General features: G+C 53.2%; 3 protein-coding genes across 12 annotated transcripts in view; 2 read left to right on the top strand and 1 right to left on the bottom strand.

The window, feature by feature from the left end:
• The first annotated feature begins 79 nt into the window (after positions 1-79).
• METTL22 (methyltransferase 22, Kin17 lysine) overlaps positions 80-23,513 on the top strand; it is a 23,809-nt gene continuing 375 nt past the window's right edge. The window contains exons 1-14 of one of the 10 annotated variants that reach the window (XM_077317171.1): positions 80-141; positions 849-1,198; positions 12,676-12,725; positions 13,217-13,236; positions 14,379-14,533; positions 15,028-15,375; positions 15,795-15,835; positions 16,116-16,260; positions 16,747-16,818; positions 17,241-17,294; positions 17,508-17,588; positions 18,310-18,412; positions 19,825-19,993; positions 20,605-21,301. In XM_077317171.1, coding sequence (XP_077173286.1) covers positions 14,428-14,533; positions 15,028-15,375; positions 15,795-15,835; positions 16,116-16,260; positions 16,747-16,818; positions 17,241-17,294; positions 17,508-17,588; positions 18,310-18,412; positions 19,825-19,993; positions 20,605-20,670 — 1,185 coding nt within the window. In that variant the 5' untranslated portion in view covers positions 80-141; positions 849-1,198; positions 12,676-12,725; positions 13,217-13,236; positions 14,379-14,427 and the 3' untranslated portion in view covers positions 20,671-21,301. Of the gene's footprint in view, positions 142-848; positions 1,199-11,428; positions 11,575-12,675; positions 12,726-13,216; positions 13,237-14,378; positions 14,534-15,027; positions 15,376-15,794; positions 15,836-16,115; positions 16,261-16,746; positions 16,819-17,240; positions 17,295-17,507; positions 17,589-18,309; positions 18,413-19,824; positions 19,994-20,604; positions 21,302-23,270; positions 23,369-23,513 lie in introns of those variants that run through there. The other 9 variants (XM_077317169.1, XM_077317173.1, XM_077317174.1 and 6 more) reach the window with 9 other exon arrangements.
• On the bottom strand, positions 1,404-9,038 carry TMEM114 (transmembrane protein 114). Its single transcript, XM_077317176.1, has 4 exons — positions 7,717-9,038; positions 5,556-5,636; positions 3,566-3,703; positions 1,404-3,159 (listed from the first exon to the last, which is right to left on the bottom strand). The coding sequence occupies exons 1-4, from the start codon at positions 7,898-7,900 to the stop codon at positions 2,927-2,929; spliced, it is 636 nt and encodes a 211-aa protein (XP_077173291.1). The 5' UTR covers positions 7,901-9,038; the 3' UTR covers positions 1,404-2,926.
• The window catches only part of ABAT (4-aminobutyrate aminotransferase), a 19,114-nt gene continuing 18,883 nt past the window's right edge, over positions 23,283-23,513 (top strand). The window contains exon 1 of the mRNA XM_077317163.1: positions 23,283-23,368. Coding sequence (XP_077173278.1) covers positions 23,360-23,368 — 9 coding nt within the window. The 5' untranslated portion in view covers positions 23,283-23,359. The remainder of the gene's footprint in view (positions 23,369-23,513) is intronic.

Raw genomic sequence — 23,513 nt, 5'->3', positions numbered from 1 at the left:
GTGTAGGGCGGGACGCCTGAAGAGTCTGGCCAATGGGAAGGCAATGTGGGCGTCGTGCGAGTCGATTAGCTAGGGTGCGTCCTGCGATTGGCTGAGGCGCGGTGTCACGTGCAGCTTCCGGAAGGAACGGCGTGAGCAGAGGTAACCAGATATTCATTATTATTTATTTATATATATTATTATTCTTTACTGTTACTTATCGGTCCCCTTTAGGCCCCGCCCCCAGCGGCTGCAGAAGCTCCTCCTCCGAGCCGGTGTCAGAACTGAATGTCGTTCCCACCCTCCCGGCCGTGCCTGGAGGCCCCCCCATTCCCGCTCATTCGCTGGCCGCAGAGAAGGGAGGACGGGGCCGCTCTGGGAGGCAGACTCGGAGGCCTTGTGCCCCCCCTCCTCTTCCACAGGCAGCCAGCTGGGAGACCTTGGGCCAGTCACAGTCCTGATAGAGCTGTTCTCACATCAGTTTTCTCAGAACTCTCTCAGCCTCCCCTTCCTGTCTGCTGTGCAAAGAGGAAAGGAAAGGCAATTGGAAGCTGCTTGCAGGCTCCTTCGGGTAGAGAAAAGCCGGGGGAAATGAAAATGTCAGAAGGGGCTCTCCAACTCAGATCTCTCTCTCTCTCTCCATGCAGGCCGTGCAGTCGACTTTTCAGTTGACAGTTGCAATGGCAGCAGGTCCCTGCAGAAGGGAGGCCTGTGGGTGTCTCTGCCCTCTGGCATTTCCCGGGGAGGGGCTGGAGGGGCAGGCCTGGTCCAGGCAGAGGATGGCGCTCAGCCCGGTCTGTGTGGTTGACAAGTCCCCCCCACCCGCCTTCTCTGACCCTGCTCTTCTCTCTCCCCTTCCCTCCCCCCAGGTGGTTGTGCTGCTGCTGCTAGACAGCTGGATCCGAGCCGAGAGGGGAGTCTGAGCCGGGGCTTTGTGCCAAGAGTGCAGGAATGTCCCTGGGCCTGTGTGGCTCCCAACGCCAGCCCATGAGGAGCACTTGAATATATCGGATGCCTCATCTGAGAACCGATTTCCACCCGTCACCGGAGGCTGGGCAGTTGGCCAGGAGGCCGCCATAGCCAGCCCCCTGCGAGGGAGCCTGCCTCTTTCAGACACTGTGAGGGAGTCGCCTTCGCTCTCCAGGAAATGGCTGCAAAGAGGAGCAAGGACCCGTTTTGCCAAGAGGGAGGAGTCTGGGATGCCCGGCTGAGTCACCTGGTAGGTTGCCTCTTAAGCTTCTGTGCTAGAATCCATTCTTGCTCTGGTGTGGTGTTGTGGTTAAGAGCAGCGGCTTCTAATCTGGCAAGCTGGGCTTCATTCCCCGCTCCTCCACATGCAGCCGGCTGAGTGACCTTGGGCTGATCACAGCCCTGATAGAGCTGTTCTCATAGAGCAGTTTCTCTCAGGGCTGTCTCAGCTCCACCTCCCTCACAGGTTGCTGGTTGTGTCGAGAGGCAGGGAAGGCGGTTGTAAGTGCTCTAATGATCCGAATCTCTAGGTGGCAGCCAAGAATAGCACAAGAACATTTTTAATGAATCAGGAGAGGTTTAGAGAGAGCAACATGGTGTGTAGTTAGTCAGCAGAGGCTTATTCTGGCGAGCCGGGTTTGATTTTCTGCTCCTCCACACGCAGCCAGCTGGGCAATCTTGGGCTATTCACAGTCCTGTTAGAGCTGTGATTGCACAGCAATTCTCCCAGAGCTCTCTCGGTCCCAGCTACCTTACAGGGTGCCTGTTGTGGGGAGAGGAAGGGAAGGCAATCGTAAGCTGCTTTGAGACTCCTTCGATGTGGGAGACCCAGCTTCCTGTGCTGGTGCCAGAACTTGGACAAGGGACACCTCAGTCCCGGTCTCAGCCCAAGGGAGAGGAGAAGGGTTCGTCCCAGGCCCGTTCAGCACAGTCACAGATGGTGCAGGAGTTCCCGCTTCTCTGTTTGCATTGCACGTGGACCTTACTGAGAGAGTTGCCTCCTGAATAACGGGGGCTGGGTTGCCCTCACTCTTTTCACACTGCACTAAGGTCCCAACCCTGGTGCTCCATCCAAATGCAGCCTCGACTGAAGGCATCCTTGGCGGTGGCTCTCAAAGAGGCCTTGCTGGTTGGTGCCTTAGCCTCCTTGGCTGGGAAATGCCCGGGGTTGAGGAGGTGGATTGGGAGGGCAGGCCTTGGAGAGGTCAGGACTGCAGCCCACTACGATGCCCCAGAGTGTCCGCCTTCCAAAGTGGCCATCTTCTCTGGGGAAACTGCACCCTGGCATCTGCAGACAGTTGCGATTCCAGCCCCCGCCAGGCAGTTGGCACCCCAACTTCTGCAGGAAGAAGGGCCACGTTCTGCCAAACGAGGGCCTGCCAGTCCAGGGCACAGGGGCAGAAAGGACCGGGGAGTCCAATCTTGGCACCTTCTAGCTCTTGGCCTGCTTCAGCAAAGCATCCCACCTCCAGAAACTGGATCTGGGGATTACAGGATTAGAGCAGAAATAGACCCCCCCACCCAAAAAACACACACACGGCCCTTGAAGGTCGCCATCGGTTTGTGTGCAGGTTAGGATTCTGCAGGGGCAACGTGGGACTGGAGGCCGAATTTGGCCTCCTGGGAGTGTCCCGCTTCCGTACTTTTAGAAGGCCCAGTTCCCAGGCCCCGGGCTTGCAAAAACAAGGTGAGGCTTGGAAGGAGCAGCTCTTCTGGGCTCCCAGAGGCCGAGGGTGGGGCTCTCTGCGTGGCCCCTTCCCCCTCCCCACGGCAAGATCCCTGTCAGAAGAGCAATGACGTTTGCTCCACGTGCCTATGCTCCATCCCCAGAGCAGAGGGCTCCTTTCAAACCCCCAAACTCTAGTTCTTCTAGCCCCTCATCTTGGCAAACTGGAGCGGCTAAAGGAAGAGGAAGGGGAAGGGATGGAAGGGGGAGAGAAGGGGGAGGCCAGCTTCAGATGCTGTACTGCGGAAGCCCTCAAATGGAGCAGTCCCGCCTCTGGTGAAGGCCCACCATGCGGGCGGCCAGGAGGAAAGCCAGGCTGGTCAGGACCTCGGTGGCGAAGGAGACCCAGGCCAGGGCCAGCGACCAGCTGAAATGGATGCTGAGGGCCCCCAGGAGCTTCGGCCGGCCCAGGAGCAGGAGGGCTTGCTTGAAGGCCGCCGTGGAGTAGGCGATGTAGACGCTGATCCCGGACAATGTGAGGAGAGCTAAAAGAAAAGAAATGACAAACCAGCAGTGATTGGAGCAGCAGGGATTGCACTCCAGTCTGTAGGGGGGGGTCCCCTCCTCCTCCTTCCCACGAACCAGGGATGCCAATTGCTGCTTTGGACCGGGCTCACCCAGAACCACAGCATGTCTCCAGAATGCAAAGATCAATTCCCCCGGAGGAACTGGATGCCTTGGAGTTGGCCCCCAACCCAGGAGACTGGCAACCATCCCAAAATATGCTTGGCTTGGAATCATGCAAACCCCCCCCCCCCTTATGGCTGCTGTTCCGTGGAGGGATCCCCATTGGTGCATCAGACCAGAGGTTCGACCGAGATGGGGACCCCCGAGCGGCCGAGGGCAGAGCCTGGATCTCCCACCCCCCTCGATTCGGGCTTCCCAGCCTACCTCCCGAGAGGAAGACAAGCCCCGTCATCAGCAGGAGGAAGGGGGCCTGGGCCAGGAGGCTGATGAAGCCGGTCAGCCCGCCAAAGATGGTCAGGATGACGCTGAGCGGCAGGAGGATCACAAAGGTGCCGTGCATGTCTGGAGGGAGGGAGGGAGGGAGACAGGAGGGCAGAGGGTCACAAGGGTGAGGGGCCTTTTGCAACGGCCGGTCGAGAACGCGAACCCTGACCGGAGCGGGGGGGGGCCAGGCTGGGCCGATGTTGTTGGATCTCAAGGAAGGCCAAGGAAGCCCAGGGGGGCTGTGCCGAGGCAGGCCACTGCGAACCACCTCCAAGCCTCTCTCGCCTTGATCTCCGGCGCTCAGCAGGGCAGCCCCCTGTTCCCCCGCAGACCCAAAGCAGGGCGTCACATCCGAGCGGCCTCCATGCCAGATTGCGGCTGTGCTTGTTTGTGCTCTCAGTGCCCCTCTCCCGCCCTGTATGTTTTTGTGTCAGCAGCTAATGGATAGCTGGTGATTCCCGGGCGCCCTCCGGAGCTTGCTAGGAGGCCTGGGGTGGCGCCCGGCTTTATCACTTCCCCTCGGCCCGGGGGACGGTGTGCAGGCCGGTCTCGCCCGGCCTTCCCACGAGGGCCGCCTCCCCGACAGCTGCGCAAACAGAGCGTTGCCGGGTGCTTCTGGACGGCTTCGTGGGGGCCGAGGCTCCGGGGACGACCCAGGCTGACCTCTCCCCTGCTTTCCCTCCATGCGGGATCGGCAGCCAGGTGGGCCCCGCAGCAAGGATCCCAGTTGCTAAGGACCGCAGGGGAGAGAGTCATGCGCCTCCCGGCCGCCACCCCCGGGGGTCAAGCCGGTGGGGAAGGAAGGAGCGTGTTTACCTTACCAGCCTGAGCAAAGCCCTCAGCCCTTTAGCAGGTGCAGCTCATGCGACAAAGGTCCCTCATGGGGACTAGAAACTTGACATCCCGTCCAATTCCCCATGTCGCCAGGAGCGTTGCCAGCTGCTCAGCACCTGCTGTGGGTGCCAGCCTCCAGGTGAGACCTGGAGATCCCCTGGAATCTCAGCCTATTTCCAGACTACAGGGATCCGTTCCCTGGAGGAGATATGGATGCTCTGGAGGGAGGATGCTGTGGCCTGGCACCCACCAAGGCCCCTGTCTGCCCCGGGTCTCCAGGAACCTTCCAACCTGGAACTAGTGACCGAGCGGCTTAAACGTTTGGTGCAGTGACCATTAAGACTCAAAAACAGCAAGCTTTCCAGCCCCATCTGAAAAAAACCAACAAAACAGGAGAAAGGAAAGATTCTCCTCTGAATATCCTAGCTTATTTTCATCAGGTTCTGTCAGATTCTGAAAGACAGGGGGAGCAGGGTGGTTCCCCCCGCCCTGGTTCTGTTCAACGCTGCCATGGCAACCAATGATCCTTCCAAAGCCAATCCATAATCATTGTCATTCCGCCGTTAGCTAAACTGACAAGAGCACCATGGCGCATGGGGGGGGGCAGCCCCCAGCAGGAGATTTTGCCTCCCCCCTCTGCATGAAAAGCTCCATGCCTTGGGGTATCGCACAACAAACTGCAAAGGGGGTTCACTCAAGAGGGCTGGGAGGGGGGGCAGAAAATGTCATCTCTAGAAAACGTCTTCTTGACGCACCCAGCAAGCACAAACCGGGATTAGCCAATCGGCTGCAAGCCCTGGTTTGGTGCCAGCCAGCAAACCCCGGTTTGCTGGATGGGCGATCCTCAGAGAGCACCACCAACTGCAGCTTCATGTGTAAATCTTGGCTTCAAGGATCGCTTCCCAATTAACCTAGAGAAGGAGCCCAGCTTCCCGGGTGGCCATTTGTTCTTGGGGAACTGCTCTCTGTCGCCTGGGGATGGACTGTCACCCCGGGAGACCTCCAGCCAGCACCACCCTAAGGGGGCACAGGACCCCTGATGCCCAGAGAAGCCCATGTCCTTGCCCCATGGAAATGGCCCCTGGGGGTTACTCACTCAGCAGCTGCCGATGAGAAGAGGAGAGGTTTGCTGTCTCATACCGAAAAGGGTTGACCAAAGGGGAGCAGGTGTTGTTAACTGGGAGGAAAAGGAGAGAGAAGTCAGGGAAGGCCACACACCCGTGGCCGCAACAGAGCCTCACATTGGCTCGGGCCGCATATCAAAGTCATCCCCAATGGCCTTTGAGATGGAAATGCTGGGCTGTTATGGGGACTTGCTATTGTTTTTCATTGTGCTTGGCTGGAAGGAACAGTTAGCAAAACACTCTAGGGATTCTCAGGGCGATGCTGTGTTCAGGACACTGCTTGGCTTACTTATGCGAGTCATTCGTGAGAGTCAGCGTAGTATGGTGGTTACAAGCAATGGACTCGAATATGGAGAACCGGGTTTGATTCCCTGCTCCTGGTCCTCCTGCAGCCAGCTAAGTGACCTTGAGCTAGTCACAGTTCCCTCAGGGCCGTTTTAATGGCAAAGTCCTCTCAGAGTTCTCTCAGCCCCACCTCCCTCCCAGGGTCTTCTGTTTTTGTAAGCCACTTTGGAACGCCTTCGGCTAGTGCAAGGCAGAATATCAAGAACCAACTCTTCTCGCTCTCCCTCTCTTTTAAAAGTTGTGCCGTTTTCCGAAAGCTCCCCGGCTCAGAGCCAATGGTCTTTGCATGTGGCTGCCGGTAATGAAGTCGCCCAACGTCTACTCAAAAACATTATCAGGAGCAAGATAAAAAGCCCAACAAGAGCACGGATTCATTTAGCAACAGCAAACAAGACGATCTCTTAGACAAAGCCGCTGGTGGAATAACAGCCTCCTGAACGACAAAAGCGGAACAATAAACTATCAGAAATAAGGGCAGCTCTCAGGAAGGAGGGGGGCGGAATAAGCACAGGGGAGAATCACTGTGTTCACATGGCATCGAAAAACAAGCCAGCTTTTGAGGGGCCAGGAACCGGGCTTTGAAATATTTCAGCATATCGAGAGCTGGGGGCCTTTGTAGAGCATGGTTTTCAAATCTTAGCATAGTTGCCACTTAAGCTGAGAACTCCAGGTTCAGGATCCCCCAGGGAGGTTCAAGACTAAATCAGAATTTGAACCCAGGACTCGCCCATCCAGTGCCATGTGTAGAGGACCTTGATGTGCCTCCCTCTGATCTGGCCCAATTAATAACCTCCATGACTGTTTATGCACTGGGAACTTCACTGCCCCAGCTCCTGCACAGGAGCACAAATCAGGGGCGGATGAGGTGCACCAAGCCAAATGCTCCCCCATGTGGGTGCAGGAAGAGGTAGGGCAACCTGCCACGACTAAAACTCCAGCCAGCAGCACGGCATGAAACCTCCAGTGCATAAACGGTCCATCACAGGCTCGTCTGATGCTCCCTTTTTCATGGGTTCCCAAATCTTGACATTGTGGCTTTACCCATTTGGATAAGAAGAGACTCACACGTAAAGTATGGAAGATGGCTGGTAGGATACCAACAGCCCTGGACAATTTTGCAGACAGATGGGGCCAAGTCTGTCACAGGAATGTGAGCATTGTGCTCTCCAGGGAGATGTGACAGAGCTCTTTGTGCTCCCCCGGCTGCCAGGGAGTGGATTTCTCTCTGCAAAAAAAGCTTGCCAAGGCCTCACAGCTAATACCCAATTTTGGAAAGGTGGTATGACTCCCTGGTCTCGATGGAGACTGACTGACCCCTTTGCTTGGATGTGATTCAGGATGCCTCCCTCTCTACAGAGGCCCGGGTCAACATCTGGCCCTAGAGGAGAAAAACTGGCCTCAAGCAGGACCAGGGCCTTTTCCCCACACCAGAAACCCTGTGAGGTAGGTGGGGCTGAGAGAGCTCTCAGAGAACTGTGACTAGCCCACGGTTATCCAGCTGGCTGCATGTGGGGACTCTGTCTGGGTCAGGGATGCTCTGTCTTGTGGGGGGGGGGAAGAGTGGGAGGGCTTCTGGAGTTCTGGCCCTGCTGGTGGACCTCTTGATGGCCCCTTGTGACCATCATTGGACTGGATGGGCCCCTGGCCAGACCCAACATGGCTTCTCTTACGCTCTTGTGACCCTCAAACCACGCACGTAGCAGAAGCCCTGTCGGTAAGCCCCCCCTCCCGTCCCGAGAGACACAGCAGCCCCGCCAAGCCCCCTCCCCCCCAGAGGCAGCTACTTACAGCCACAAGTCCTCCAGAGCCCCGAGTGCGAGCTCAGCCTCTCCGTGCGGTTGCCCAACCTCTCCAGTTTAGAAGCGTCGATGACATACCAGAAGTCGGTCCCGATGGCCGCCACCAGGAAGGCAAAGCTCAAGATGCCCAGGAGGGCCGCCAGCAAAGAGACCAGGTTCAGCGTCACTTTCATGGCCCAAGGGACCCGGACGGGGAGTTCATCGGCTGCTCCCCTTTGGAGAGATCCCTCTCGGGCTACCCAAACGCCTTCCTTGCAGTCTCAAGGCAGTGTGAGCACCTGCCGGCAGGAATGACCAAGAGGCAGTGGATTCAACGCCAGCCCCCAGTCCTTCCATCTCCTCCCCTCTCCTCTCCCCCAATGGGAAGATGGATCACCAGGTACCTTTTTTGAATCGGAGAGGCCCTGGACTGGCTGCCCTCTCTCTCTTGAGCTGCTCCCTGACCGTTCCAATCCACAAGTCGGAGACCCTCTGGGGCAGTTTCTGGCTCACCTCCCCGTCCGGTTCACTTCCTCGAGGCTCGGAGGAGCTCATCGGAGATCAGCACCACGGAGAGCGGCCACAGGAAAAAGCCGCGTTTTAAAGAAGAGACGACGTGGCGGGGAAAGGAATTTGGAGCTGGTTTGGCGAGCCGTTTCGGACACCTGCTGTGAAAAACGCTTCCTCTTTCTCGCTTTCTTTTTTCCTGCCATCTTCTGGGATTCCCAACGCCTGCCTGGATCAGACGGCGCTGCATCCTGCATAAATGCCAACGGGCTTGTGTTGGCGCGAAAACCCAGAGTACGCCGACGGCTTCTTCGGAAGCACGGGTGGCCAATGACGAGGGCTCGTAGGTTATAGCTTTCGGGGTGGGGGGGAAATATATGTTTTTATTAAGTGTTTTTTGATAGAAAAAGACAAAAGTTCCCAACAGCATGGATAAAGACAACAAGGAATGGAAATCAAGGAGTAGCCAAGCTAGAAATAACTGCAATGTCCTTTTTGAGTTCTCCGGTGACGAGGACACAAGCGTTGGCCAGATAATTCTTGTGATTTTTAACAGGGTTACGTGCGTTGTTCAACTTTGCTTTCTTTCCTCCTCAAAACTGCCAGTCAGCGAATCATTTTTCTCCCCTTTCATGCAAGAAGTCAATAAGGGGCTTCCGGTTAGCAATGAATGGTTGTCTCCCCTCTAATTAGAGACGTCCAATTAGCCACCATGGCAAATTCCAACACCTTCAACAGCCAGGTACGGCTCCTAGGTTACATCTTGAAAATGCCACGAGCCCCTCCTTGGGCAGTGGGTTTGCTGTTCCTTGTTGCCGACAGTCCCCAACAGCCTTTCAAGGGCACATAAAACATTATGCACGAATTATCCCGTAATTCTTGCATAACTTTTTTTAGATGCACACCTAAGGCCCAAGGGGTCGAGAGTGGGCCTTGGCTCAGCAAAAGGGTATATGCTTGATGGGCATGAAATCCCAAATCGTCCCATTGTTCTGTTTTGCATTCAATATTTAAAACCCCATCGCTTATCTCTTTCCCTCCCTCCAGTTTATCTTCACCACAACATCTCAGATCGGGATATCTCAGATCTGCCTCCATGTCTTCGCCCCAATATGCGTCTGCAGCTCTCTGAGTTTCTAAAAAGAAATTGGGGGTGTGTGTGTGTCTATCTTGAATGGATTGTGCGGTATCTTTTTTCTGGGAAGCTTAATTTGTTGGAAATCTCCCACGATTTCCTTGGGGGAAATGCAGGCTATTTAGGGGTTCTTTTATTTGTCTGCTTCAGAGCAATATGTTTTTTCCCCCACGGCACAGCAACCAACCAGCAGGGCATCCTATCCAGTCTCCATTTCCCTGCATGCCTTCCCCGTTTGAGTGGCAGCCAGCAAAATAAGAACTGGGATTTTCACATCGGATTTCCAGATTTCTTCAGCATCTCCCAGCTCATCCATTCTCTTCTCCGGGACTGTTATAGGGGGAAGGATAAAGGATCCCACAACATCTGGAACATCTGGATTCTTCCAAACTCCCTTGGTGCTGAGACTGACTCACACTGACAAGCCGGTTGCGCCGTTCCCGGCTGTGTGCATAAAGCTGCGCATACTGCAAAATATCAATGAAGCTGGGGCGGAAATCAGCATGCTGGCAGGGGCTCATGGGAATTGTAGTCCATGGACATCTGGAGAGCCACAGTCTGGCCAGCCATGCAGAGGTGGGATAAGTGATTTATGTCGCCTGGAGATCTGTGGCAGTTCTGGAAGATCTCCAGCCCTCAGCTGGAGAGTGGCAACTCTAGAAGCAACCCACCAGACCGCTGACTACATATATCCTTCTCTGGACTTATCTTTTCCAATCACAGAGCTGGGGTGGAGGAGGGATGGCAGCACTCTGGAGGCCTCCCAACTATTATTAAATTGCTTCCGAAAGAAAGCGCTTGGAGGATAATAGCTTGCAAGGTAGCGAACCGCGAGCATAAAGCCGGCCGCTTTACAACCACAGGCTGAACGGAATCATAACTGAAACGGACATAGGGGTTTCTGCAGACGGAAGGGGCTCCGACCTGAGGCGAGGCCTGACAAAACGGCACCCAGAAGCCCGGAGCGGGCAGCCGTTGCAAAATGTTAACTCCGTGAAATGGACGGCTGCCTCTTCCCCCGTGTGCTTTCCAGTTCCGGCAGATCCTGCTGCTAACTCTGGGCTCTTGAGCCTGCAGAGGAATTAGCGGTGCCTGCTGTGCGATTAGGATAAAACAGCACGGCTCATAATGAGGTTGGAGTGTCTGTGGCAGAATGATGGCCAAAGGCCAGTAGGAAAAAGCAGGTTTTGCTTGGGGAAACATTACCAGGAGTTTGTTAGGATAGGCCACGCAAGCCCTTCTTTTTGGCAAATATTTCAGGAAGACAAAAAGGAAGCAACTAGCCTCTTAATTCTTTTCACAACTGGGAAAGTGTCTGCCATTGATTAATAACCTGGACAGTTTTATTACTCCAGTGTTTTTGTGAGCTAAAACTGACCTCAAAAAGACCAGTTAGCTGTGTTATCCTGCTGTGTTATCATGACAGTTTACTACTTTGCCACAAATTCACTTTCCCCCCTTATATCTGTGCCATTTTGTCTGAGGAAGAGTGCATGCACTCGAAAGCTCACACTTTGCATAAATCCTTCTTGCCTTAAAGCTGCCATTGGAATCAAGTGTGGTTGTCTCAAAAGGAAGAGTCCTTGAAGCAGGAAAGAACTGGCAAGCTTACTTAACAAAGAGGAACCCAAGAGGAAATGAACTCTGTTTAAAGCAGTGAAACAGACATAAAAGGAGGTAGAATGGGCACAGGACGGGGGCTGCGGTTACCAGCTCCAAGCAGGAAAGCTCCTGGAGATCTGGGAGGGCCTCTGCAGTTCTGGCCCCACTGCTAGTGAGGGGGCCTGCGTTTTGGCCACCCTGTGACACAGACCAGATCCAGCATGGCTTCCCTTATGCTCTTAGACCCGAGCCTTGATTTTGCATGATGGGCATCATTTCAGAAATGGCCAAAAGTGACACGGGCCCCGCAAGTGTTGGGTGAGGGAGAAGCCCTTGACCAGAGGGCAGCCATGCTGGCCACACGCCTACCGTCATGGGGGCGCGGCTTGCCTGGCTACGTGTTGCCCGGTCGCCTTGACAACCCGCCCAGCGGCGGCTGCGGAGGCTTCCGGGGGGACGGGGCCGGCGCCGGAAGTGAGTGGGCGGGGTGTGGTCGCGCAGGCGAGGCAAAATGGCGTCGTCGGCCGGAATGGCCTTCGCGGGGCGGCTGCGGGAGGGGAGGTGAGAGGCGAGGCGCATCGGCGGCCCCCTCGGAGGCTGTTTTTCGGCTCTGGCACAAAGCAGGTCCCGCTTTCCTCCCCTTTCCCTCGCTTCAGCCGTTGCTAGGGTCCTGCCCCCTCCCATAATGCTGTTTGCCAGGCCCTTGGAAGTGACAGACTGCGCGTGTGCGCATGCGCACAGTGTTCTGCCCGGTTCTCGCCTTTGCACGTTTGAGCCTGCAAAGTTTCCACATTCAAAAAGGTTTCCTGTGCATGCACAGTTCTGCAGATGCAGCGGAGCAAAATATCCTCAGCGTTGCATAGAGGGAGAGGGAGAGAGTGGGGAGCTTAATTGCCAGGAAGGACTTGTTGCACGCATAAGAAACTGGGTGATTGTGGTTGAGACTGAATTAAAGCCGATTAAAACCCTTGGAAAATAAATTGGCATACAGATGCAAGTAAATAGCAGTCAGTTATCTTACAGAAGAGCTAAGCTAGAGAAGGAAGATGCCCCTGGGCATGTGATAGGTGCTTCTTCAGCCACCCCACCCCCTGGAATCTGTCATGTAGTTATTTTGAAAAGCAAGTGCCCTACATTTCTTTCCATGGGGACACAAATCAGTTTACAAAAGCCACCTACATACAGCTTAACACTATTTAACAAAAGCCTTTAAATAAAACAAACCATGCACAAGTTCTGGGTTTTGTGGGATGTTGTGGCTTTGTGCATGTACCTTTTTGTTTCCCTTTTTATATGTTAGGCCTTATCTCTCTTAGCTTGTCTGGGGTCCAGGGATGGCAGGAGAGAGAAAATGTGTACATGCTACTAGGGATGGTGGGAGTCCACTCTTGGCTCGGAGCACATTACTGTAATATAGTTTAGATATGACCTTTAGAAATCCGGCCGACAGGTGGAATGCACAGGGTGGAAAGTATGCATGTGTTTGGGGTGAGAGCATATTACAGGTTTCTGCTGGGCCCAGAGAAATGATTCTTGGGTCCTGTGCCCCTTTTCTCAGAAATGCTGGTTATGTAGTAGCAGTCTAGCAGCAGCACCATTGAAAGCATAGTTACACCTTTCGTGATGTGGTGTAATTTACCTGTCACTAAAGATTTGTTCAACTGTGCTGAAAGAGTTTTCCACAATAAATTGCTTTCCAGTAAATTAGTTGTGTTTGAATTGCAGATCCCATGAATGACAGCAAAACAATTAGGGATAAATAGAAGAATTCAAAGGTAGGTAGATTAATTTATATATTGAAATGTTTAAAAGGGAAAGGATTTTTGTCTCGCCCAATGAATCGGAAAGGGAGTTAAGGGCCTGCCCTAGATTGTGTTCTCGGGAACAGTGGTCAGAACCACTGAGATTTCTGAAATAACTTAGGAAGTGATTTCCCTCCCCCCCCCAAAAAAAGTCCTAAACCCCAGTTTTATAGTTAAATAGTAAAGGAGTCTTACTGATTTGGGATTTAACTGAACTGAGAAATGATATTAAAAAATGAAGAAACGTTCCCAAATTAGTTTAAAAAATAAAAGTAGATACCAGTATGTGTGACGTTACCGACAACAGAAACAGCAAGTAAGGTTTGCCTTTAAAATTCAAATATAAAATTTCAGCTGGTGCACTGCACACAGTCTAGGAACTATGGCTATCCTCCTATAAATTTTTGATTGATCCAGGGTGTTTTTTAAGGCTGAAAAGAGAAACTGTGCATCTTTATTTGCAGAATCGCAGATCATTGGTCATGTAAGTGCTAAAATAGGCCTTAGATGCATTTAACATATTTCTGATTTCTCTGTTTAACTTACTGTGCACTACTAAAAACTGCTTTCTGCTACTGGACACTGATTTTATTGTGCTTTGTGTGCGTGAGTGAAAGAATGGGGGGGAATCCATGCAGTTCAGCATTCATCAAATTCTAAGGGTCGATGGCTGTCAACCTTGACATTATTCCCTTACCTTTACTGCCAGCCTGACATACAGCAACTCGCTTTTCTCTGTGGCATTGCAGCTGCACTACTTTCCCTCAAGACAGTCTGCCGCTAGAGATAAAGGAGCAGTGTCTAAAACAAAAAGTCCAAAGAGGGAAGAGGAGAACAGAGTACAGATCTTCTACAGCGTGCCAGCATGAGTTCCATGCTCCTCCGATTTATGCCAGACTCGGGGCTTTAGTTGCTGCTTGGCCCCCAAGGACCTTGCTCATAAGCTCTGGTGTGCTGCTGTTTGCTGAACATGTGGCTCCAACCCTATTACCAGGAATAAGCATTCCTGTCACTCATAAGAACCAGGAGAGTGCAGGCCTGGCATCCTTCCCAGAAAGAGCTGTTCACACGGGACATCCAGACTGCTTTACTGCATCACCGGAAGCATCACCGGAAAAAAAAATCCCTATGATCAAGAGCTATACTTTTTAGAATGCTTCCTGTTTTGATTATCCTCCTAACAGCGTTGGCAGTCTAACACTGTATGATGTGAACTGAATTGGGGATGTGTGTGGAAACTCACATTGTTATGCAGTGACACCCCCGTCCACACTAAGATATTTGTGTTCCTGGAGGGCTGGAACGGTCTACTTGTGTATTTGTTTAAAGCATTTGATGCCGCACGTCCTCAGACGCAAGGCAGGTAGCAGTGTAGCAACACGTTGCCACACACACAAAAAGTTAAATATCAAGTAGAACAGCAAGCATACCTGGGGGGAAAAACACAACTTAAAAATATCTTAACTTAAAAATATCTTAACAATTAATTAACTCCCATCCTTGGGAAACCCTTCCAGGGCCATCACAAAACCCCAGCTCTTTCCCAAATATTGTCTAAAACAGGGGGACCACCAGACAGGCCTCCCCCCCTCCACTTGTTATCTCATTTGTGTCTTTCAATTCCAGATGCTGCCTTCCCTACCCGGCCACAGCAGTGGCAGGAGAGAGAGAGGCTATGGATGAGATGACATTTCGGAGCGACACCGTGCTGTCTGACGTCCACATGCACACTCCCAGCAGAAGGCATCTCATGGTGAGACTGAACTCCGTCGGCCAGCCAGGTAACCTTTCCAAAGGGTTTGTGACTTGGGGCAGGCAGATAGATCCTTTTTGGTTTTTTGTCATCTGTCATAGGTCGAGGCCCCATTTTTCTTATTTTATTTTCAGCAGCCGTTATAGGAAAAACAGTATCTTGACCCAAGCAAGCAGCTTTTCAAACACACACAGACACACCCAAACACACCACTGCTGTGCGACCTGTTGGCCTTTTGCTGAACTTCTCCCCATATGGTCCATCTGCCACGGGGAGCTTCCTGGATTTGCAGAATCTTGACTAAACTTGCCCCTGTTTTTATCCAAAATGCCCACAGCAGGCGATGCCGAGTTAGTTGAGAGCCCCCAAACAGATCAGTTATGGAGTTAGGGGAAGTCTGATTCCCAGGGGCTCAATGAAGTCTTGGAAGTGTATACCAGCTTGGTTTCGTTGGAACAAAGTCTTTACAATGACCATGCTTCTTACGCTGCACAAGCAGACCTCAGATTCTTCTCTTTTTAGTATTTCTCTCGCGGTTCCATCTCCTTTTGGACGGAAGTCGCCGGAAACTGAAGAAAAAAGCGGAAGACGTTAAAAAACACAATGCTAAGTGCCAGTGGCTGTACGGGGAGGAGCTGGAGGAGGAGGGGGCACCAACGGCCTCTGTCGAGGGAAGGAAAGCTTCCGAAGGGATCGCAGCTCTGTTGGACGAAGACGGGGATTTGGAAGTGGTCCGAAAGCCCCGGTTGCCCCATGAGGAAGCGGAGGATCTTCCCAGGGACAAAGTGTGCCCCATCATTTTGACTCAAGGCAGAGGCCTCTTGGACGAGGAGGAGCATGAAGACAGCGACTGTGACGTTATTAAAATAGGTCAGTGACACAGCACTTGGACGCAGCCCGGTTTCGTCCTTCCCAGCGCGTTCCAAATGCGATTCTGGGTGGGCAAGCCTCAAGGGGTAGAGTGCTTCACAGGCCAGGGGCCACTCCCGGAAAGGCCCTGTCCCCAGTTGCCACCCGCCTCATCTCGCCAAGAGATCAAGGCTTCAGGGGAGAACGGAAGCTGGTGGATGATATGGGGAGAGGCAGGCCTTCAGCCATTTAGGACCCTAACGGTCCTCTGACCTGTGCCCAGGAATGGATGGGCAGCCAGTGTGAATCTCTCTGGATGATCCCTGCCAGCCACCCCCACCATGTTCTGCACCAGCTGACATTTCCCTAACAGCTTTTAATGGTAGCCTCACATCAGGGGTGTTCTGGCTTTTGCTATTATTTTGCTTTTTTCCCTCCAGAGCACACCATGGCGACCCCTTTGGAAGATGTGGGCAAGCAGGTGGGTATTTATCGCATTAAGCCAGCATGGAGTGGTGGCCAAAAGCAGCAGACTCTGACCTGGGTTTGAGTCTCCCTCCACACAAAGCCTGCTGGGTGACCTTTGGCCAGCCACAGCTCTCTCCGAACTCTCCCAGCCCCACGTACTTCATAAGGTGCCTGTTGTGGGGGAGAGGAAGGGAAAGGCGGTGGGAAGCCACTCTAGAGACTCAATAAGGTAGAGAAGAGCAGGGTATAACCCCTAACTTGTGGTCTTCCTCTGACTGCCTCCCACCCTGAAGGTCTGGAGAGGGGCGTTCCTGCTCGCGGACTACATCCTCTCCGAGCGAGACCTGTTCAAAGGCTGCACCGTGCTCGAACTTGGGGGAGGCACCGGGATTGTCAGTATTGCCACAGCGATGACGGCCAGGACCGTCTACTGCACAGGTATCCTCTCTGCGAGGTGATTTGATCCTGGTTCGAAGCCCCTCTTGTGGGGTCAATGCTTGCCGGCTGCCTTTAGTCCCGTCGCGCTCTCTCAACCTGACCGACCTCCCAGGGCTGCTGGGGGGAGAAAAGGGAGGAGAGGAGGAAGGCAGGGTGCAGATGAATTAAGTCAGTTGAAGCCTTTAAAGGCCGGAGGAGAAACCTGACGGGCGTCTGCTTTGGGAAGGCTTGCCGTGTTAGGACAAGAGCCGAATTTGAGACCAGCGAGGTTTCCGGAGGATCAGCTTTCAAGAGTCGAAGCTGCCGTCATCGGATAGGGAGCTTTCACTCTCAAAAGGTTGTCCCCCGGAAGCCTTGTCGATCTCTCTGTGGCGCTAATAGACTCGAATCCAGCTCTCCGCTTGCGTTCTTCTGGGAGGTTTTCACGGCCTCCCATCGTCCTGACTTGAAGAAGCCTGACGTTTGCCTCTCCAAATGTTTTCCCAGACGTCGGCGAAGACCTTCTGGCCACGTGTGAACGCAACGTAGCTTTGAACAAGCACATCTTTGAGCCGGCTGGTAAGGCCTCTTTGCAAGCGGAGAACGTTTCTTTGGACAGCCTGTCACCCTAATCTCAGCAAAAGTTTGAGCCACTTTTAAGTAGTGTGGCTCGCCTCTGAAGGGTTGTTGGACAAGTTAAACTTGTGCCTGGTTGGCGGTAGCTCGTAAAAACAGGAGAAAAGTAGACATATAAAAAGTCTAGGATGGATGGAGGGAGGGAGGGAGGGATGGATGGATGATTGGTGTGATTGGTGTTCTGTTCCCAGAACTCTATAGGATTTGGAAGATTTCATTCCCCCCCTTTGCTGAACATTTCTCCACTTTTTTAGATGAAAATCCCCTCCTGTCTTCTGCATTTTTAAAATTCTCTTACTGCAAGAAGAATTCCCTGCATTTCCAAATTCACAGTCATTAATGCACCCTCTCTAACTGATTCCCAGGAAGTTCCGTTAAGGTCAGGCTGCTGGACTGGCTGCACGAAGAGCTCTGCATGGGTAGGTAACCCCTTGAATGTCTTTGCAGCTGGGAGTGAACATCCTCTGCCCGTGAACTCACCACGAGAGCCGTGGCCCGTGGGCTCCCAGGGGGCGGGGCAAGCAGCATACAAGAATCGCCAGCCCCAGATTCGTGTGTTGGGGGTTTCCATTTACATGCTGCAACGATATGACATTAAGTTCTTCCTGCTCTTTTGGGGGGGGATTTTTCAGATCCTGACGTCCCCTACAGCTGGTCTGACCAAGAGATTGTAGAGCTGCACGATCTCACCACCGTGATTCTGGCCGCTGACGGTAAGGAGCTGCATCTGCCAAGGCTTCTGGGTTGTGTGTGCTTGAAGCCAGACGTCTCTGGGGCTTGTCGGTCTCAAACAAGGAGAAACCGCTCACTTGAGCTGATTGATTTGGTGGGGGCTGGGGAGTAGGACGGGATTTCCATATTCCCCTCTCCCTGCAGCCCTTATGAAGGGCCAGGCCTCAGTGGCAGAGCATCTGCTGGGCAGGCAGAAGGTCCCCGGTTCAGTCCGCAGCAGCTCCTGGTGAAAATGGGAAAAGTCTGAGAGCCAGGAGAGCTCCTCCCAGTGTGAGTAGGCCAGACAGGCCACGGTGGGCCAAAAGGTTTGATTCATGTGTTCCTGGTCCTCCAAATTATACCTGTCTACTTCTAGCCTTACCTGGGCGGCCCTGCCTTAGGCCTCTCGGCCTGGATTCTGGCCTCTCCGGTCCCACTCTCAGTTGTTCAGCCTGCCTCTTCCATGGAATCTCACTTACGAGGGGTCCAGCCATTGATGTTGAAAGGGGCCATCCCTAGCTGGTTAGAGGAGGCCTCACCAGGCCAATGGGCCAATGGTGTGATTCAGTGCACGGCCGCCTCATATGCTCAGATTTTGAGATGGATGACGGCTTCTGACCCTGTTTAAAAATCGGCTTTGGAACAGAACCAGAAGTTTGCGTGCTCACCGCTGCCCCCCCCCTCGCTTCCTCCTCACCTGTTTGTTTCTCTTCTCCCGAGCAGTCTTCTACGATGACGATCTGACAGACGCCTTCTTCAGAACGCTGTGCCGACTCAGCCGCCACTTGAAACGCCCCTGCGCGGTCTACCTGTCGATAGAAAAGAGGTGAGGGGAGCCTCTAGCAGCGCCTTCGTGGTGCGTGTTATTAACGCAAGCAGCCTTTTCGGCTCGGGAGCCGGCAGCCGCGCCGTGTTCTCAAAAAGCTTCCAGAAGAGGCCAGTCAAGACTCCCTCCGTGTTCGAAAGAGGCAGCCTCTCTTTGGGAGCACAGAAAACAAAGTCAGACTCCCTCCACGCGCGGAAGAGCAAACTGCTCTCGGGAGAGTCCGGAAAACAATTGCGCTCATCAAGGCAAAATGAAGCGGGCGAGAATTGTTTTGATGGGAACCGCCCTGCAGAGTTCCAGATTGCCTGCAGTTCCGTCAAGAGGAATTGGCTAGAGAGGCTCTTTGAGAGCCTGGCTAGACGCGAAATTTCCCTGAACTCCCCTCGACCCATCAGAGCAGCGTGGAGCTACGTGTGCTTGGAGATGAGTCCTCTTCCCCCGCCGGAAGATCCGCCGACGCTGGAAGAAGGTCCTTTGGGGGTGGAAGGAGGCTTCAGACTTCCGGAGCTGTGAGGCCCGTCTTTAGTGCTCAGCCTAAACGGAGCACTCCAGTTGCAGAGATCTGTCTCAACAGCCCTGACTAGACTCTTGGCTAGATGAGGACTGTGGTGCCAGCAAGCTCAAGGACTCTGCGCGGGGCTGCTGCTGTTGAAGGCGGCTCAGGAACTTCCGCTGGCTCAGAACGTTTTCAAAGCCGAGAATTTGGGACAGCCTCAGTAATGGGGGGGTGGGGTGGAAGAAGGTAGGGCAGGGGTGGCGAACTGGGAATTGCAGTCCATGGACATCTGGCCACCCCTGATTACTGGGCATACCCCATGGGTTACAGTCTACCTGTTATGTTTGTTACTTAGGTTAGGCTGAGAATGTTTTTAAACTGATTTACAAGTGTCTTAAAATGACGCTCGCTTCACCCCATCCCATGGGCTGCAAGTGTGTTGGGAGAAAAGCAGGCAGAGACATTTTTATATTACTAAGGAATTGCCGCTTGAAGTGTGCGTGTGTGTTCACAATGAGAAAATCCCCCCTCCCACACTCAGTTGTGTTTGGCTGCCCCTCCAGTGAGACTGCGAACAGAGAAAGCTCTTCAGATATCCTCCGGGTTGGCATCTGTTTGTTTTTAACGCTCCCCCCCCTTTCCCCCTCTCGTTTCCTTTCTTTGTATTCAATTTTGCCTCGTGTTGATGAAGCCAGATAGAAACAAGTGCCCAGGGAGCAGGGTCCTGGGAGAATGGCAAGCAAAGCCTGCTGCCAGGAGAGACTGCAAACAGCAGAGAAAATAGCTCCCCCCCCCTTCCCACGTCCTCGCTGAATCTGCAGGGGTTGTCTTATGAACCAGACAATATATTCTCCTGGGAAAAGGCAGCTGCTTTCCACTTTAAGATAAGTCTCTCTCTCTCTCTCTCTCTCTGTAGGCTCAACTTCACCTTAAGACACATGGATGTCGCGTGCGAAGCTTATAGTCACTTTCGAAACACCCTAGATGACCTGGTGAACCTCAAAGACGGCAGAATGAGATACGCGGCCGAGCCCCTCTGCCTCTCCTTCCCGCAGCAGATTGTTTACGAGCGAGTTGAGCAGCTGGTGGGTTCCAGGGCTTGGAAAACTAGCGTCTCCCTGTTCCTCTGCCGTCTCGGTCCCAGGCATAATTTTGTAAACCTCGTATGATGTCACCCTCCCTCGGAGCCAAAGGGCCATAGCCCCTTTCTTGACAGGGATGGTGTTCCATCCCCTCAATTATTTTTGTTACTCTTTTCTGCACCTTTCGCAGTGCTTCTAAGATTGGGGTGGCGACCAGAACCGTACCCAGTATTCCACATGAGTCTGTGCCATCCATTTATGAAGGGAGTTTAGCATCCTGGCTGGGGTGTTCTTAATCCCCTCCCTTGGAGCCCGACTTGGCTGTCTGGGGCCATCTGGGAAGTCCCACTGGATGCGGGAGAGGATGCTAGATCAGGTCCAATGCTGCACTGTCAGTCTGATCCAACTCGGCTGCGTCTACATCCTTACATGAACACAAAATTCAGCCGTAGGCTCTCACCTGTGGAATTCGAATGAAAGGGAGTTTCCACACAGTTATGATTTGTGTGCTAATAATGAAGTTCCACGTCCTAGAAAGAAAAGGGACCGCAGGCTTGTCAGATGGCTTGTTTTGATTAGAATCTGTGCTTTCTCCCCCCCTCCCCACCAACCAGGAGCTGTGGAAGATTACTGCAGTCCAGACCTCTGAGAAGAGCAGCACTCTGGAGGAACAGAAATAAGGCGCTGAAACTTTTCGACTGTTGTGTACAGAACAACTTCCTCGGGGGCTTTTGTCTAAGAGACGTCCTCTTGTGTCGAACCAGGAACTAAATTGGCCTGGGGTATGTGCTTAACCGCCAACGAAATACACGCCTGGCAGGGATTCGTGGTTGGTGGTGGTTTATGGCCCGGTTTCACGGTGTGCTTCATTTGTGCTGCTCCAGGCCCTTCAGGAGACAAGGCTGTGAAAGGGCCAGGGGAAGTGGCTGCTGTACGGCCTCGCTGGGTACAGGACGGGCCCTTCCTTTAGGCGGGTAATTATCAATACTTTCTGGGCCATGCCGAAAGCCATCGAGCTAAGAGTCAAAGTCCTGGGCACCAAAATAACCTGGCTTCCAAACTGTCCCCAGGAAAGATGGGGAGGGGCCGGCCCTGTGCCACCCTCCAGACTGTTTTTGAGTTGAGTTTTGAAAGGTGTGTCGGAAGGTTTTGAGCCTGTTGAAATTGTCACTGATTTGTATGTATATCGGGATGATGCTGGGAACATCTTGGGTGCCAAGTCAATATTTTATCTGCCTTAATCCACCCAGAGTCTGATGCATGCAGCCAGCTCTTCCTGGCAATTAAACCTCCCTGCCCTCTCTGCCGAAACACAGCGGTTGAGCATATTCTGTTTCACTGTCCTTGACGAATGGACCAGGCACACAAAAGCTTATGCCCAGAGCTGAGCTTGGTCGGCCTCCAGGCTGCCCTGTGCTCAAACCGCGTCCTGCTTCAGACCAGCCCCTGAATGTGCAGGAAAAGTGCATTTTGGAGAGTGGGAACAGCTTTCCACTAGGTGTCGCTGCGAACATGTGAAGGTCAAAGAATATCATCATTCTGGGGGCCTGAACTCTTCTGGCGCATTCGCTCTTTGCAGACAAGAGAGGCGTCCTGGAATCAGAGGGGAATGGAATCCCTCCGTCCCCCAGCATGGGAAGTGTGCAGAACCCGGGCTGTTTCCCAAGCCTGGGATGCTTTTAGGGCACAGACGAATCCTTTTGCTCTTCCTTCACTCTCTCTCAAAGCATACAAAGAGGCCACTAGTCCACATGAGGCAGCCTCACTGAAGCCTGTAAGAAGCAGCCAGGCTTGTGGCGTCCTACTTTCTCTTTCACTCACTGGCCCACCAGGTGGGCTAAAAAGGAGGATGTGGGGAACAGTGTTGCCGTCTTGTCGCGCCCGCCTCATGCATCATCATGCGGAGACTGCCTCTGAGCGAGGAAATATTCGGGTGGGTGGCCACGTTGCTCTGAAGGAAGGATGGAGTCCGGGGGCACCTGGAAGAACAACAAGACTTTTATTTAAAGCTTTTGTGTGCACACGCGTGAAAAATCAGACTTTGTCGTTGTCTGAAGAAGTTAACTAAAACTTTGCTGGTCTTCAAGGTGCCTCTGCATTCCAGCTTGTTCTGAATAAGGAAGTCAGAAGGTCTGCTGACCATTCACTGGCCTTCCCGGTGTTATTACGTTTATCAAATTCCCTTTTCCAAACCAAGGAAACCAAATTCCAGGGACAGCAGGGCGCTACGGTGAATTCCTCACCTCAAGCGTGAAATGAGATCTTTCCCCTTGGGATGGTTGTTCAGCTAGACGACCCCCCTCGGAGCACATTTTGGTCCCCCTCCCAAATATGATTGCTTTTTTTTTAATCTTTCTTTTGTGGAGGAAAAAATGGCTTAAGTATCTCCTTTAACGTGGGTCCCTGGGACAATTCCCCAAAGTGACGATCGCTCTGATCTGCTTAGAATCTCAAGTGGTGGAAACGGTATTTAAAATGCATTTCTTAGATTTTAGGAGGGCAGGCGGTTAAGCCGATGGGCTACAGCTCACCAAATCACAGGGGGAGGGAGGGGACGCTGCACAGAACGCCAAGCCCAAGGCCTTGTGAATGGCGGTAGAGGGAGGAGCGGCCAAATGTTGACTCTCCAGATTTCCATGGACTACAATACCCAGGAGCCCCTGTCAACAAAGCTATTTATGCCCCAGAGGGAATAAGCCCCTGCCAACAAAGCTATTTATGCCCCAGAGGGGCACAGGGGGGATATCCCAAGACAGTTTTACTAGCCAGGATTCCTCATGGGGGAGGGGGTGTGGTGACACCCCCTGCGTGGAACGGGCTGTCGACGCCATCCAGTTTTCTGGGTCACCCTTTGTTCCCTGGTGTGAGCAGTCTGAGAGCTCCAGCTGTGCTTTTCTTTGTGTGCTGCTTGGCAGGCCCTGGCTGCCCTGCACTTGGCTTCCCTGCCCCCAGGCCCTCCTTTTCTGCAGAGAAATCTGCCCCCCCCCCATTTCAAGAGAAGCCATGGTGGATCAGGCCAATGGCCCATCCAGTCGAATTCTCCGTGGTTTTCACTGCCCCCAACCCAGCCTCAAGAAGACAGAGCATCCTGCCCCAGGCAAATTGTTCTGTCTATACCTTGTGCAGCAGGGAATTGATGTGCTCCTTCATTTCATGGCGTGCCCATGCGTTCTTGCATGGCGGGAAAGGGAGAAGAGGACGTCCTCCTCAACCTTCTCTGTCCCGTGCCTCCTTCTGTTAACCTCTTATCATGTCGCCGCTCATCCGTTCTTCCTCCCAGCTGACCTGAGCTCACGTTTGGGAGTCCCCACACCACGCCTGCCGCTGGGTCTGCGAAGGAGAGGGGGCCTGTGTGGCCCCTCTGGAGCCATGGGAAAGGTGGGTGCTTTAAAGAATGTGAGCCCCCTCCCCTCAAAGGGATCCATTGCCAAGAGATGGCAAGCTGAGGCCAACTGAGGCCTCCTGTTCTTTGTGCTTATGAAGCCAAATTCTCCAAAACTAGCGGAAATCTTGCTGCGCTCCA

This window comes from Paroedura picta, chromosome 17, assembly GCF_049243985.1.
Source record: "Paroedura picta isolate Pp20150507F chromosome 17, Ppicta_v3.0, whole genome shotgun sequence".
Classification (NCBI taxonomy): Eukaryota; Metazoa; Chordata; class Lepidosauria; order Squamata; family Gekkonidae; genus Paroedura; species Paroedura picta.
The sequence above is the reverse complement of the archived record's forward strand: the minus strand, read 5'-3'. Positions and strand labels throughout refer to the sequence as shown.

Excerpts from the sequence above, each read along its gene's own strand:
- TMEM114 (XM_077317176.1), bottom strand. The coding sequence starts at position 7,900 with ATGAAAGTGACGCTGAACCTGGTCTCTTTGCTGGCGGCCCTCCTGGGC. Across the intron at positions 5,637-7,716 it reads GCTCTGGAGGACTTGTGGCT|TTAACAACACCTGCTCCCCT; the intron begins GTAAGTAGCTGC and ends TTTTCCTCCCAG. Across the intron at positions 3,160-3,565 it reads GCTTGTCTTCCTCTCGGGAG|CTCTCCTCACATTGTCCGGG; the intron begins GTAGGCTGGGAA and ends CTTTTCTTTTAG.